At 44.0% G+C, this 13,267-nt stretch overlaps 1 protein-coding gene across 1 annotated transcript; it reads right to left on the reverse strand.

Annotated features, from left to right (window-relative positions):
- Positions 1–1,058: 1,058 nt before the first annotated feature.
- On the reverse strand, positions 1,059–13,253 carry LOC119400265 (cytochrome c oxidase subunit 6B1). Its single transcript, XM_037667279.2, has 4 exons — positions 13,110–13,253; positions 12,682–12,773; positions 6,213–6,327; positions 1,059–1,187 (listed from the first exon to the last, which is right to left on the reverse strand). The coding sequence occupies exons 2-4, from the start codon at positions 12,750–12,752 to the stop codon at positions 1,134–1,136; spliced, it is 240 nt and encodes a 79-aa protein (XP_037523207.1). The 5' UTR covers positions 12,753–12,773; positions 13,110–13,253; the 3' UTR covers positions 1,059–1,133.
- Positions 13,254–13,267: the final 14 nt, after the last annotated feature.

Below are 13,267 nucleotides of genomic sequence, written 5' to 3' on the forward strand. Positions count from 1 at the left end.
GCGAGTTTTCCCACGTGTAACGCTTGTCATGTCTGGTTCCAGCAATCAATCACAGACGCCTGTGCATTAGAATCCCCTTTCACATGTGATTCTTTCACAACTTTCCTGCCTGATATCGTGAAATGTCACTGCGCTAGATGTGCCGAGGAGGTACGTCGATGAGTATTGGACTTCCACGAGGCCATCCAAAGGTCCAGTTATAGCAGAGGCACAAAAGAAACGCCAGGCCTCCATCAAGGTAAGGACTTGTTTAAGCCATAAACTGACGAATAAATTCTTCTGAGGTAGAGCTGCGTGCCACGTGTCTGATTTTTTATTTAGCAGCTTTTTTCCCCCCAATTTTAACAGTGCATTAGCATTACACGTTTCTCAGCTACTCCAGATTTTTTTGCGGTCCTCTGAAAAATGGAAAATGATAACCTTATGAGATCGGAGGACAGCAGAATGGGTCAGGGAACAAACAGAGGTAGCAGTTATCCTAGATGGCATCAAGCGAAATAAATTGACCTGGGCTGGCCACGTAATTCGTAGAACAGACAACCGGTGGACAGTAAGGGCAACAGAATGGTTGCCAAGGAATGGGAAATGCAATCCGGGAAGGCAGAGAGTTAGATGGAGTGACGAATCTAAGAAGTTCGCAGGGATTAAATGGAATCAGCTTGCGCAGGAAAGGCTATAAACTGGACATCATTGAGAGAGGCCTTCATTCTGCAGTGGACTAAGACAGGCTGATAATGATGATGATGGTAAAAAAACGCTTTAGAGGGGTTACACTGATTAGAAGTACTATAATAACATGCCCTGCCACTGACTCGCAACACATTCTCAGTCACGTCCTTCAGATTTCATGACAAGTTGCAGCTTAAGTACCACGACGTTTAGCCATAACGTCTCAGTTAAACTATGACTGGTGACTCATAGGCTGCACTTCTGCATCTGGCCAAAGAAAGCCTTGCTGCCAGTTTCCAACACAGTGGTGACAAATAAAAAAAAAGTATTACTGATGTGTAAACCTGAGCTTTCCGAAAAGGCAAAGTGAAGGCACACGTACACAGATGGTCCAGCTGAACTGTGTTATTGAAACTTAGCAACTCTACATCATCACAACGATGCTGATGTTCCAAAGCACCTCTTCAGATCTTGCCGGCGAAGCAGTCGTTCGCTATCTGCTCGTCCCACTTCTCGATCTGCAATGAGAGATAAGAAAGGAACCCATTTCAGGCGCAACAGACAAAGGACTACCGTTTACATTCTTTAAAGGGACACTAAAGAGAAACAACAGATAACTTTACACTGATAAATTATACTCCGAAAGCTCCAGTGTCATTAATTTCACCAGCACAGGTTTCTCAATAGATGGGATAATCGGTGTCAAGCATTTTACTTTCAAATTCACCGCCAAAATTTCCGATGGCGACGTCACGGATTCCCAAGTGTTTTTTTTTCCCGTGTTTTGGCCCACATTGGCTCAACGAAATTTCCTAAAACTTGGTATGTTAAGTCTATGGCTCCTTCAGAAGAGAATGTACTGAATTTTACTAATTAGAAACTACGCGGGCCCTAGTACACGCCGTCAAAATCTACGACATCATGGCGACTGGTGCAAGAATTTCAAGGTGGCTTCACCACCTGCATTTTTCTCTTGCGAGTTTTCTCACTTACCAAGTGTTTTCTCGCAGCAAGCATGGCGTTTTTGGTGTCGTGAAAGAGTAATTTATTAATACGAGACAAATAGTTTTTCTCTGTAGTGTCCCCTGAAGGTAGTACCGCGACAAAATTTTTGGATCTTGTTGATTCTATTGCAATAAGTAGCTAGTGGCCCATTTATTAGGCCTGGAAACTTTGTTTGCTCCAGCGTGTAACGGCAATGTATTCGCAGCTGTTTTTGTAGCGCACAGTCGCAGTCTGTTTCACAAGCAACGAGAAAGGCGGGCCCCCAGGGAGGCTTGATTGCAAACACAGCCAGCTACGTGACCACCGAAAACAGTGACGCATGCACGTCGGCACTGCACTGATAGGTCATCTGCTATGCTTCCGCAAGCTTTTCAGTGTCCTCAGCATTGTTGGCCATGAGACAATGAAGACTACGTCACAAGTCCAGAGTCTGAGACTCGCGACATTGGTGGTTGTTTGTTTACATACAAGCAAAGTTGACGACGATGTCGCGAGATGCCGTGTTCTGCACTCACTCGCATGGCTAATCACCACTGATTTGCCCAAGCGGTGACAACTGCTAGTGTGGTGGTTAGCGCGAATGGTAGAGTGAACATCCTGAAAAGGCGTCAGCCCTGGGTTTGCCCTTTGTCCTTGTACTAGACAGGGACAAATTTTTTGTTAACCCTGAAGCTTTCCTTTCTGAGAAGTCCGTATGGATCTTCTTGGACCTGTGTGCCACTGACGTGTGGATAGCAATTTTCTGTTTTATGACCCTGCCGCCACCTTACAGGATCCTGCAGAACTGATGTGCAAAATGTGCCCTAACTTTCCTCTTCAGCAACTCACAGAAAAGTTGATGTTCCAAAATTTGTTTTAGATGTTTTCTCTACATGGCCAACTGCTGCTTCGTTCAGAGCACACATCCCATTGCATCGATAACCATCATAATGTAGGTATACCGCCACGGAGCATGAAGATCTTCCAACTCGCGTCCACCTTCTACATCAGAGAAGGAGAACTAAGGGGGGATGAGGGTCTCGAAAAAATGTTTTTTATTTATTATCCTATCTTAATGAAAACTGGCATGCATGTGTATGATTGAATGGAGATTTCAAATCTGCAAACATATTTCAGATATTTCGTTTAGAAAGGAAGTTATGACAAATTTCCTCATTGTAGTTAGGTAATTCCTTACGGGTCGTTATGGTAACTTAGAATACAAAAAGTTACTTTTCAGGACTACGTGGTTCTTCTAAAAGGTCCACCTCACAGGCTAAAGCAAATTAGATGTCAAAACAGCTGTTTCTTTCATCAGAAATAATTTTCAAACTTGGAAGGTAAAAGTTAGCTTCCAGTAATTAGCTGGCACTTATCAAATAATTACAACTGCATCAATGTTCAGAAAAAAAGAAAAGCTTTAGCCTTTAGTTCAGGTGCTGCTGGAAAAAATGATACCAAGTTTGTTTAAATATGTTCATAGAAACCTCCTCTAAACTTTCATAAGGCAGATTCACTTCGCAAAAATAGCAAAGCTGAGAAAATCGCGTTTCAAGATTTAAAAACATTTTAAATTTAATCTTTTGAGCATGTAAGAAAAAGAAAGACCATTTTGCCATAACATAGTATTTTTCCAGAGCATAATTTGGACTACAAGTACCTGAAATAGCGATTTCCGAAAGTTGACAATTTTTACGATTTTTTGCTATTTTAAGACCCTCGTTTAAACTCCTGTTCGTGTTGCTGCTACTAACAATAGCAAGTACTACTGTGTTCTCTGCGGTACCACTGAATAAACAAGATCTTCACCACTGCACGTCATACTTTAAAGGGACTGACAACTGGCCAGAATATGTGATTAGATCCCAGTGAAAAGTGAAAGACCGTGAATTATAGTGACAGAACATTTTTCTCATGATATGACTAGGATCTGAACTTAGTAATTGGATTTGAAATCCACAAAAACCAGTACGTTGCACTGCTTGGTGGAGCAATATTGATATTGTACGAATGAGTCACTCAGATTGCTGTACGTAATGTTTAGGTGCACCGTTAACACATGCTTAAAATTATGGTCTGTATAGTATTGGGCATCCCCACTTTATTGTATGCTTATTACAAGGCAAAATGAGTTTAAACTTTGAGGGCTCTGAGTTTATGCTAAATGTTCAGCGCTCGAGTCCCCTCTATACTTCACAAGCCGAGAATTCGGTTCCCGGCATGCTCACAAGGTTGAGAGTTCGAGTCCCAACGCACTTGGCTAGATAAGGGTTTGTTTTGTTAACTGTATACCGCCACATGCTTCCCACATATGCCCTATGGAGCTCCGGGCATCCCTGTGGGAAAGGCGACAAAAATGCTAACCAAAATGTCTCCAAAGAATGTTTCACATTAAAAGAAACAAAAATTTTAGATATTGTTTTTTCTGTTGCAATATGTAGCTAGCGACCCACTTATCACGATTGGAAAGCTCGTTTGCTCGAGCGCACGACGGTTAATTATTGGGAGACTGTTTTATAGCGCCCAGTTGCAGTTTCAGTTTCAGAGAGCACCGAGTGAGGTGGGACCCAGAGTGGTTTTCGTGTAAACATAGCTGGCTACGTGAGAACACAAAATCGCGTGCACATGAGCACCACGTTGACAACTTTTTTCAACGAAGGTTCCCTGGTTGCTGCCATAATCCCCTTTGGGCTGTGCTAAATGAGCGTGACCCCCCAAGAAGACACTGCCGAGGCTGTGCCATCAGCCTTTGTACTCCCGTGCAAGTCCACAAAGGAGGTGCCCCCACTTTCCGTTGAAAAGGTCTGCTAGGAGACAACACTGGCAGGGATCATGGCAGCCCCAAACTCGTGATGCAGGAGGCTGGTGGTGGTTTTTTTTAAAAGCATGTTGGTGTTGATGTCATGAGGTATGGCGTTTCGCGCACAGTTGCGCGAAATGCACTCTAAAATTGATTTTCAATATGTTCTAAGCTATATTACCCGTTGATATTTTGTAGATGATGTGTGCGTGTCCATGCAAATCTATCCCACAATTATCTAGTCTTCAAAATTTTGTGTCAGTACTCCTTTAACACCGACTACCCTCTGTGACACGAAGTGGCCCTGAAGGAAGTTAGATAAATGAATAACTCGGTTGAGCAAGCTTTGTGAGTCACTATACTTAAGAACAACTTTTCTTTGAAGTGCTGTGGAAGCTACAGAACAAAAATGAATGCCTGCTAGCACACCAAGCAATAGTACCTAGTTTATTGATAATTTTCTCATTTCCCTTGCTCAAATAAATACACTCAAACCTCATTATAACAAAGTCGCATCTGCCACGAAAATAACTTCGTTATATCCGAAAATTCGTTATAAACGTTTATTTTTAACACTGTAGCTATTACAAGACTATTCTTCATTTACTTCGTTATAACCGATAATTCGTTATATCCGTGTTCGTTATAACGAGGTTTGAGTGTACTGCTTTATTTATTGTGAGATTAAAACAGCAATGGGAAGTCGTAGATAAAATTATTGTTCGCTTTACAAGAATGTCATCTTTTCCTCTTCATTTCTTAGACAGCACCAAGTTTTCTGCGCATCTGTTTTCCAAAGTAAGCATGGCGTCCCCAGCATGCATTGGTACGTGTGCGGTTGCAAACTCGCCGTTCCGATCTCCAAGAAAAATATATTCGAAATGCGACCCTGAAATGCACACTGAACAATCGAAATGCCTCTCTCCCATTCAAATTTTTCATGTATTATGTTTTTTAAAATGCGTTAATGCTGGGAGCAAGCAAAACCAACACTGGTGCTGAAATCAGCTGCAAGTTGCCGTACTACTTGCGCCAGTGGTGACACCAGCTGGTAAAAAAGAGTGTTCCACACTTGCCATCGTGGCTACGATTGGCGCTGGCTAACACTCCGAGGTTTACATGCACAGAGGATACCCGATAAAGTGGACGGGAGGACAACCGCGGCTGTAGTACAATTAGTAGAGCATCGGACACGTTAGCCAAAGGAACTATGTTCAGTCCCTACCAGCAGAAAGTTGTCTTTTCATCCATTTTAAATTCTTTTATATCATAACTACTATGTCGCAGTTAAAGTAATACAAGTAATGCCCCTATACTTTCTTTGGCATCACTGTCTGCTGGTTTCATTATGCTGTACAGACAGGTCCACTCTTAAAGGGAACACTTGCGTGAAGGGCATCTGCGGATTTCACTCTCTTGCAAAAGCATAGTGGCTTAGATTTACGTAAGACTACTGCTGGTTGACAGTTCTGACTCCTTTTCACAGACTAGTACCGTGCACGAACAATGTTTCCACATCCACTTGAAGTCACGGGGCCACCAATATGAAATATGCTCATCAGGGAGTTCCCTTTAACAGTGGACCGTACTGTACATAACAAAGAAATTGAGCCGTGATCAATTCCTTTTCAACGACTAATGGAGTAACACGAATGTACGGAAGCCCTGCCTCTACAGCCTTCGCTCCACTGCCAGGATGAGCTGTACCCGAGTCTAGCATGAGTGAGACCGGAGATGAAACAGAGAGGTGCCTCCTTACCCAGGCGTTGGGGCAGAGGGCCTTGTAGATCCGCTGGAAGTACTTGCATGGCTCGTAGCCCTCGCCCTTCACCTTTTCGCAGCGGTGGAAGTCGACGTAGTTTTGCCAGCAGTTCCTGCACGCACAACGGAGACACAGAAGAGACTCAGAATGACGCAGCTTTGAAAATCCCGGGAAAGTTTTCTTTTTTTCATGAAAATAACCAAATTGCAAGCACAAATTGCAACTCAACAGCTAATAAGCGAAAGCATGCTGAAAACAAAGGTCGCGGTGTGAATGCAACAACAGCGCTGCATCTTTGAATGAGTTGACCATGTTAAGATATTGGCGCGTAATTGTGGCGGTGAAGAAGGCTTCAGCAAGACTGCGAAATATGGCACTCTTTATTAAGGCGAACTTGTGCCTGCAAAATGAAAACTCAAAATACAGAGATACAAGCTGTGCACCGGTAGCGGTGAGAACAGTAGTCGTACTTCGAGTAAATTATCAATCAAGCTCTCGTAGTTCTTGAACTTGGAAAGAGTTAAAGGAGTAATCTTAACAAGGCACTGCCATTTTACGGCGAAGGCTACTACGAGATCAAAACAACAACCAATTTTGGTGGTGCAGTTGTCCGCCGCCTCCATCGCCGGTGTCCGTAAGTCAGTCATGGGCACGTTACCAGTAAAAAGTAACAGTGTTACAGTTACAGTTACCTAAGCCAAAAAAGTAACTCTGTTACAGTTACAGAGTTTCCGAAAGTAACTTGTTACAGTTACAGTTACTGTGCAAAAGTAACGTCATTACTTTTCCGTTACTGTATAAAATCATCATCATCATCATCATCATCAGCCTGTCTACGCCCACTGCAGGGCAAAGGCCTCTCCCATGTTCCGCCAATCAACCCGGTCCTGTGCTTTCTGTTGCCACGTTATACCTGCAAACTTCTTAATCTCATCTACCCACCTAATTTTCTGTCTTCCCCTCACGCGTTTGCCCTCTCTTGGAATCCAGTCAGTTACCCTTAATGACCACCGGTTATCCTGCCGACGTGCTACGTGGCCGGCCCATATCCATTTCTTCTTCTTAATTTCAACTATGATATCCTTAACCCCCGTTTGTTCCCTGACCCACTCTGCTCTCTTCCTGTCTCTTAAGGTTACACCTATCATTTTCCTTTCCATCGCTCGCTGCGTCGTCCTCAATTTAAGTTGAACCCTCTTTGTAAGTCTCCAGGTTTCTGCTCCGTAGGTAAGTACCGGTAAGATGCAGCTGTTATATACCTTCCTCTTGAGAGATAGTGGTAGACTACCATTCATGATTTGATAATGCTTGCCGAATGAGCCCCATCCCATCCTTATTCTTCTAGTTATTTCACTCTCATGGTTCGGCTCCGCGGTTACTACCTGTCCTAAGTAGACGTACTCCTTTACAACTTCCAGCGTCTCGCCACCTATCGCGAAGCGATGTTCTCTGCCAAGATTGTTCCACATTACTTTAGTTTTATGCATATTAATTTTCAGACCTACTCTTCTACTTTCCGTATCCAGTTCAGTAATCATGAGCTGTAATTCGTCTCCCGCGTTACTCATCAATGCAATGTCATCAGCGAAGCGCAGGTTACTGAGATACTCTCCATTAACTCTTATCCCTAATTCTTCCCAATCTAGGGCCCTGAAAACCTCCTGTAAACACGCGGTGAATAGCATTGGAGAGATCGTGTCTCCCTGTCGTACGCCCTTCTTTATTGGGATTCTGTCGCTTTCTTTATGAAGGACTATAGTGGCTGTGGATGCGCTGTAGATTTCTTCCATTATGTTTATATAGGCTTCGTCGATGCCCTGATTCCGCAGTGCTTGCATGACTGCTGATGTCTCCACCGAATCAAATGCCTTCTCGTAATCTATGAAGGCTATGTATAGGGGTTGGTTGTATTCCGCGCATTTCTCTATCACCTGATTGATAGTATGAATATGGTCTATTGTTGAGAAGCCTGTACGAAATCCTGCCTGGTCCCTTGGCTGATTAAACTCTAATGTCGTATTAATTCTGTTAGCAATTACTTTTGTGAATAGCTTGTAGACAACGGACAGTAAGCTGATGGGCCTGTAATTTTTCAGGTCCTTGACGTCCCCTTTCTTATGGATCAATATGATGTTGGCATTCTTCCAAGATTCTGGTATCCTCCCTGTCGAGAGACACTTCGTATACAGGGTGGCCAGTTTCTCTAACATAATCTCTCCACCGTCTTTCAACAGGTCTGATGTCACCTGATCCTCACCAGCGGCTTTGCCTCTTTGCATTCCCTTTAGGGCTTTCTTTACTTCTCCTGTTAATACTGGTGGGATGTCAGATTCCTCTGGGATATTACTGCTTCTTAAGTTATCATCCTGACTGTCTCGGCTGCTGTACAGATCTCTGTAGAACTCTTCCGCTCTCTCAACTATTCTATCCATATTGGTTGTGACCTTGCCATCCTTGTCCCTTAACGCATACATCTGATTTTTGCCTATGCACAGTTTTGTCTTCGTAGCTTTGAGGCTTCTTCCGTTCTTTAGAGCATGCTCAATTCTCTCCATATTATACTTTCTTATGTCGGCTACTTTACGTCTATTGATCAACTTCGAAAGCTCCGCCAGCTCTATTTTGTCTGTTGCATTTGAGGCTTTCATAGCTTGACGTTTCTTAATGAGGTTTTTCGTCTCTTGGGATAGCTTACCAGTGTCCTGTCTAACGACTGTACCCCCGACTTCCACTGCACACTCCTTAATGATACTAGTCAGATTATCATTCATTGCGTCAACGCTAAGGTCGGTTTCCTCGGTTAAAGCCTCGTACCTATTCTGAAGTGAAACTCTGAATTCCTGTACTTTCCCTCGCAGAGCTAGTTCATTAATCGGCTTCTTGCGTATCAGTTTCTGCCGTTCCTTCCTCACGTCTAGTTGAATTCTAGATCTTACCATTCTATGGTCACTGTATAAAATAATAGATCACAAATCAAATTATAGAATTTATTTAATAAGGGTTGCACGTCGTAAAACCCTAGACGAAGGAAACATAAAAGGGGGCCCAACACCAGCAATCACTTTGAACGCCTCTTACTTGAAGTGGAAAACGTGGTTGATGTACTGGAACGACGGCAGTATATCCTAAGACGTTTATTAACTATACCCAGAAGCGCATGCGAAGAGCAGCGGGGAGTGCATCACGAGTGGTTACGACGTCCATTGTGTCGGCTCCATATGTTTAAGGTGTGTCAGACTCTGTTCGGAGAGCTTCCGGTCCGCTGGGCATACAAACCGTTTTTAAGTCCCGTTATTATACCTTGGAACATGTCAACACGTGTTCACGAAATCCTAAGACTGCACACCTGCGGATGATCATGGCGGTATCTAAAAGTGCGATGCGGGGATCGGCGAAACGGGCAGGAAATGATCAACGAGGCCTAAAGAACTCAAGCGGAATGTCGCTAAAGCAACCCATGCAACGCGTTCTAAAACCGAGCTTGTTGAGCACTGCTGGATGACAGGTCATAGCTTTGACCTAAACAATGCGACGACGCCGGTTTGTGAACGAAGGTGGGGGAAAAGCAACTCCTGGAATCGTGGTTCATTCGCCGCGGCTTGCAAAAACGGCCGCGGCCCCCCACTGGACATTTACAAGGACATGTGTGACTAGTGGACTGGTTGACCTCGGCTCATTTTTTTTCTTTTTTAGGATGCCACCGGCATTGGGGGTGAAACGTCTGTCATTTTGTTAATAATTGTTGCATCAAGTCGGAGTAAACATTTTACAACCAGTTACAAAGAAGTTTTAAAATATCGCTTCGCTAGTTCACGGAATTTGTGGCCTTAGCCGTTTCGCGTTCTGCTGTTTTCTAGCCACCTGTCAAACACAATTAGCTCGGAGCCTCAGACGAGGGAGACTATAAATATGGCATCCTAATGCTCCTCCACCTGTACACCAAGAACAGAGCTAGATGCTCAAGTGACGAAAAAGATATATATGCTAAAAAAAAAACGGACGCGAACTTAGCAGGCTGTTCAGTTGAACCACGATTGATTTACATGTTGCGTTAATGACAGACCTCCAACCTCGGTCTTCTGCAGGGAAGATAATACGCTTAGTCACCTCCTCTCCTAAACAGCGAGGGGAGCCCTATTCTGGAAAGTTGAGGGGTGGAGAGGATATATGGTAAAGAAGAAAGTTCGAAAAACTGTTGCTGTTGGATAATTTTTCATAAAGACAGAAGTAACTGTAACGGTATTTTCCGTTACAGTTACTGCGAAAAAAGTAACAGTGTTACAGTTACAAGTTCCTCTAACTTAAAAGTAACTAGTTAGAGTTACAAGTTACTGAAAAAAGTAACTAGTTAACGGTAACGCGTTACTAGTAACTAGTTACTGCCCAAGACTGCCGTAAGTACTATCGTGCACAAGAAGAAAAAGCTATCCAAGATTGAGCGGGATTTGAACCCAGGCCCTCTACGTGGCAGTCGAGTATTCTACCACAGAGCCATGCTGGTGCTTGAAACTCCTTTGCAAAAAAACCCTACACAGGTGTCATGTCGGGCAAGGAATCACGTTAACATATGTAATACAGCGAGGTAGAAGAGCAAAATAACAAACAGGCGTCACACAATGCAAATTGCATATTGGGTGGGTTGTTTAATGCTTCCAACCCATTACAAAGGAGTTCGGCCATAATTCATCGTCATCAGCCACAGCATCAACAAAGTGCAAATAATGCCTTACAGATGTGTAGCGGGTACCTCACTTCTCCGCAAAAAGACGAATAATGGCATAGGAGATGCTTCCCTACCTTGCAAAATTATGAATATTTATTGTGGAGTGGGTTCCTTACAACTGTGCTGGCAGCAGTCACCCCAATAGAATTTACAACGGGTTCTAGAAAGGCCACTCCTCCAGCTTTTGCTGTGACTGCGCTGCATGTACCACACAGGCCTGGCAATTTTTTTTTTTTTTTATCAGATCACTTCGTTAGCTTCAGCAAATTTGTAAGACTGAGCAAGCCCGCGATTAGGCTTGCTAATCTAGTGCACACCTCCACAGCTGAATCACGAACAGGTCTAGCATGGTCATTCGACAGATGAACTGTCCTAGAGTTGTTTTTTTTTTTAATAACGAAGCTGTTTAGCAAATCGTTCCTTGTCCGACGAACCAAAAAACTATCACCATAATAAACGGGTACGTGCCACAGACGTTGCGTAAATGCCACTACTCACCACTGGTCCACTGAAAATGAAGGCACCAGTTATACCAACAACAAATGGCTGCAAAGCAACGGCGGCGAGCCGAAGACCCCGAGTACATACGAGAGAATACTACGTAACAGGAAAGGCAACGGTGGCTGCGAGAAGACCTCGAAGCGATGGAAGGCCTACGCCAATGACGACGTGCCCGTAGATATACGAGAGATGCGAGCACTTGGTTTCAGTGCCAGTTTCTCTTTCTGGAGTTTCCACATACGTATCGTGTCTGACTGCCTGTGGTTTAACTCGAACCTCTCTGCGCTAAGAATCGACGTAGAGGCAACCTAGCATCACCTAGGTAAAGCCTAGCAACGACCTAGAAGCAACCTGCATCACCTATCTACGACCTAGAAACAACCTAGAATCAACCAGATTAGTCTTCAGAATCGTCCAGTTTCGCTGTTTCAAGCCTTGCGTGGCTTAGTGCAAGCTTTGCCAAGTTTTTCCAATTATTTGGACAATATTAACATCGCGAATAATCGAGCAATGCCTTACAGCATGATATACGAAAACTGTGGTGTTCGCATCTGACCGTTTCTCTCTCACGAATCTCGCAAATGTTATCGCCATTACCCTAACTGAATACCTCAATTTGCTTTTGGGGCATGCTGGCTGTTTTACGAAAAGTGCGAAAGTTTTGAAAACTGAAAGACGAGCATAACACGCTGTAATGCACAACTGTTGCATCTTTATGCCAGCCACTGCCTTGCACCAGTGTCACAAGGTGCACTTTCGGTCACAATCAAACACCTTGACCGTGATTGCGTGCTGTACTTTTCAATCGCCATAGAATTGCTCGGCCGTGATTGGCTTTCTTACGCAGCTTGCGCCAATCATGATCGAAAAATTTGACCCCAATCGCGAATGCCCCGTGTGACACCGGCATTGCACTTCACTACGTGGTGTCACCGCGGTGCTCCGAATCGACCGGTCGAATATACCACGAAATAAACAACTTGGTCGTTCGCATTTGATGCATCAAAGGTAACGTTGCCTTCTGTTCAATTTCAAGAATGCCGTGAGAAGGCACGAAATCGAGTACTACATGATGATCTAGGCATAACAGTTTAGGATTCGCCGATAAGCCAGTTTCAGGCGGTGTACTTTCACGCGATCACGCCGTCCCAGGTAGTTAAGCAGAACCCGTTATCTGCCCCGGGCCAAAGTATAAAAAAATAGCATAAACAAGTGTTCAGCGCTTACTATAGTCACACTAACCTCGTCTGGTTGGTGTTCGGGAACCTCGGGTCAAAAGGAACGGTGTGCAGCTCGACTTTCTGAGAAGACATGCTGCTGCTCTCGGAGGGGTCCTGCAAAGAAACGAGATGCAATGCTCGCAACAAATGCACGCAACTCAAAGCTCAATCACAGAGCAATCCACGCACACTAAAAGCACAAGACAAGCTGAAGAACCCGAAGTTAAGCGAAGTACACATACATCGTTTAAAGAAATCTTTAAAGCTGACCCTGTGACTACAAAAACGCCGTCGGCCCAGATTTGCCGAAGCCTAACCCGGCAACCACCGGTGCAGAAATTTCTGGGGGTGTTAGTCAGAAAATAAAGCGTATTGGTTACTGTTCGATGAAGGTATCATCGATAATTACCACTTCCTAAAGCGTGCAGTAAAATTAACACAAGTGCTTACCCTTGAAAGGTCGAACGAAAGGCACCTGACTTCGCTGCTGAACACCTCCTCAAATCGATCCCGGATTGGATTGACTGCCTGGTTTCGGCGCGTACGAAGTCAATGCAAAAGCCAACAGGTAAAATACCCTCTTTTCGCTAAATCTGGCCAAATCCACC

This window comes from Rhipicephalus sanguineus, chromosome 7 (assembly GCF_013339695.2).
Source record: "Rhipicephalus sanguineus isolate Rsan-2018 chromosome 7, BIME_Rsan_1.4, whole genome shotgun sequence".
Taxonomy (NCBI): domain Eukaryota; kingdom Metazoa; phylum Arthropoda; class Arachnida; order Ixodida; family Ixodidae; genus Rhipicephalus; species Rhipicephalus sanguineus.

Bases quoted from the DNA above. Each gene is read 5' to 3' on its own strand.
- LOC119400265 (XM_037667279.2), bottom strand. From the start codon at position 12,752: ATGTCTTCTCAGAAAGTCGAGCTGCACACCGTTCCTTTTGACCCGAGG. The intron at 6,328-12,681 runs GTTAGTGTGACT...TTGTGCGTGCAG, and splicing joins CCGAACACCAACCAGACGAG to GAACTGCTGGCAAAACTACG. The intron at 1,188-6,212 runs GTAAGGAGGCAC...CTCTCATTGCAG, and splicing joins CCCTCTGCCCCAACGCCTGG to ATCGAGAAGTGGGACGAGCA.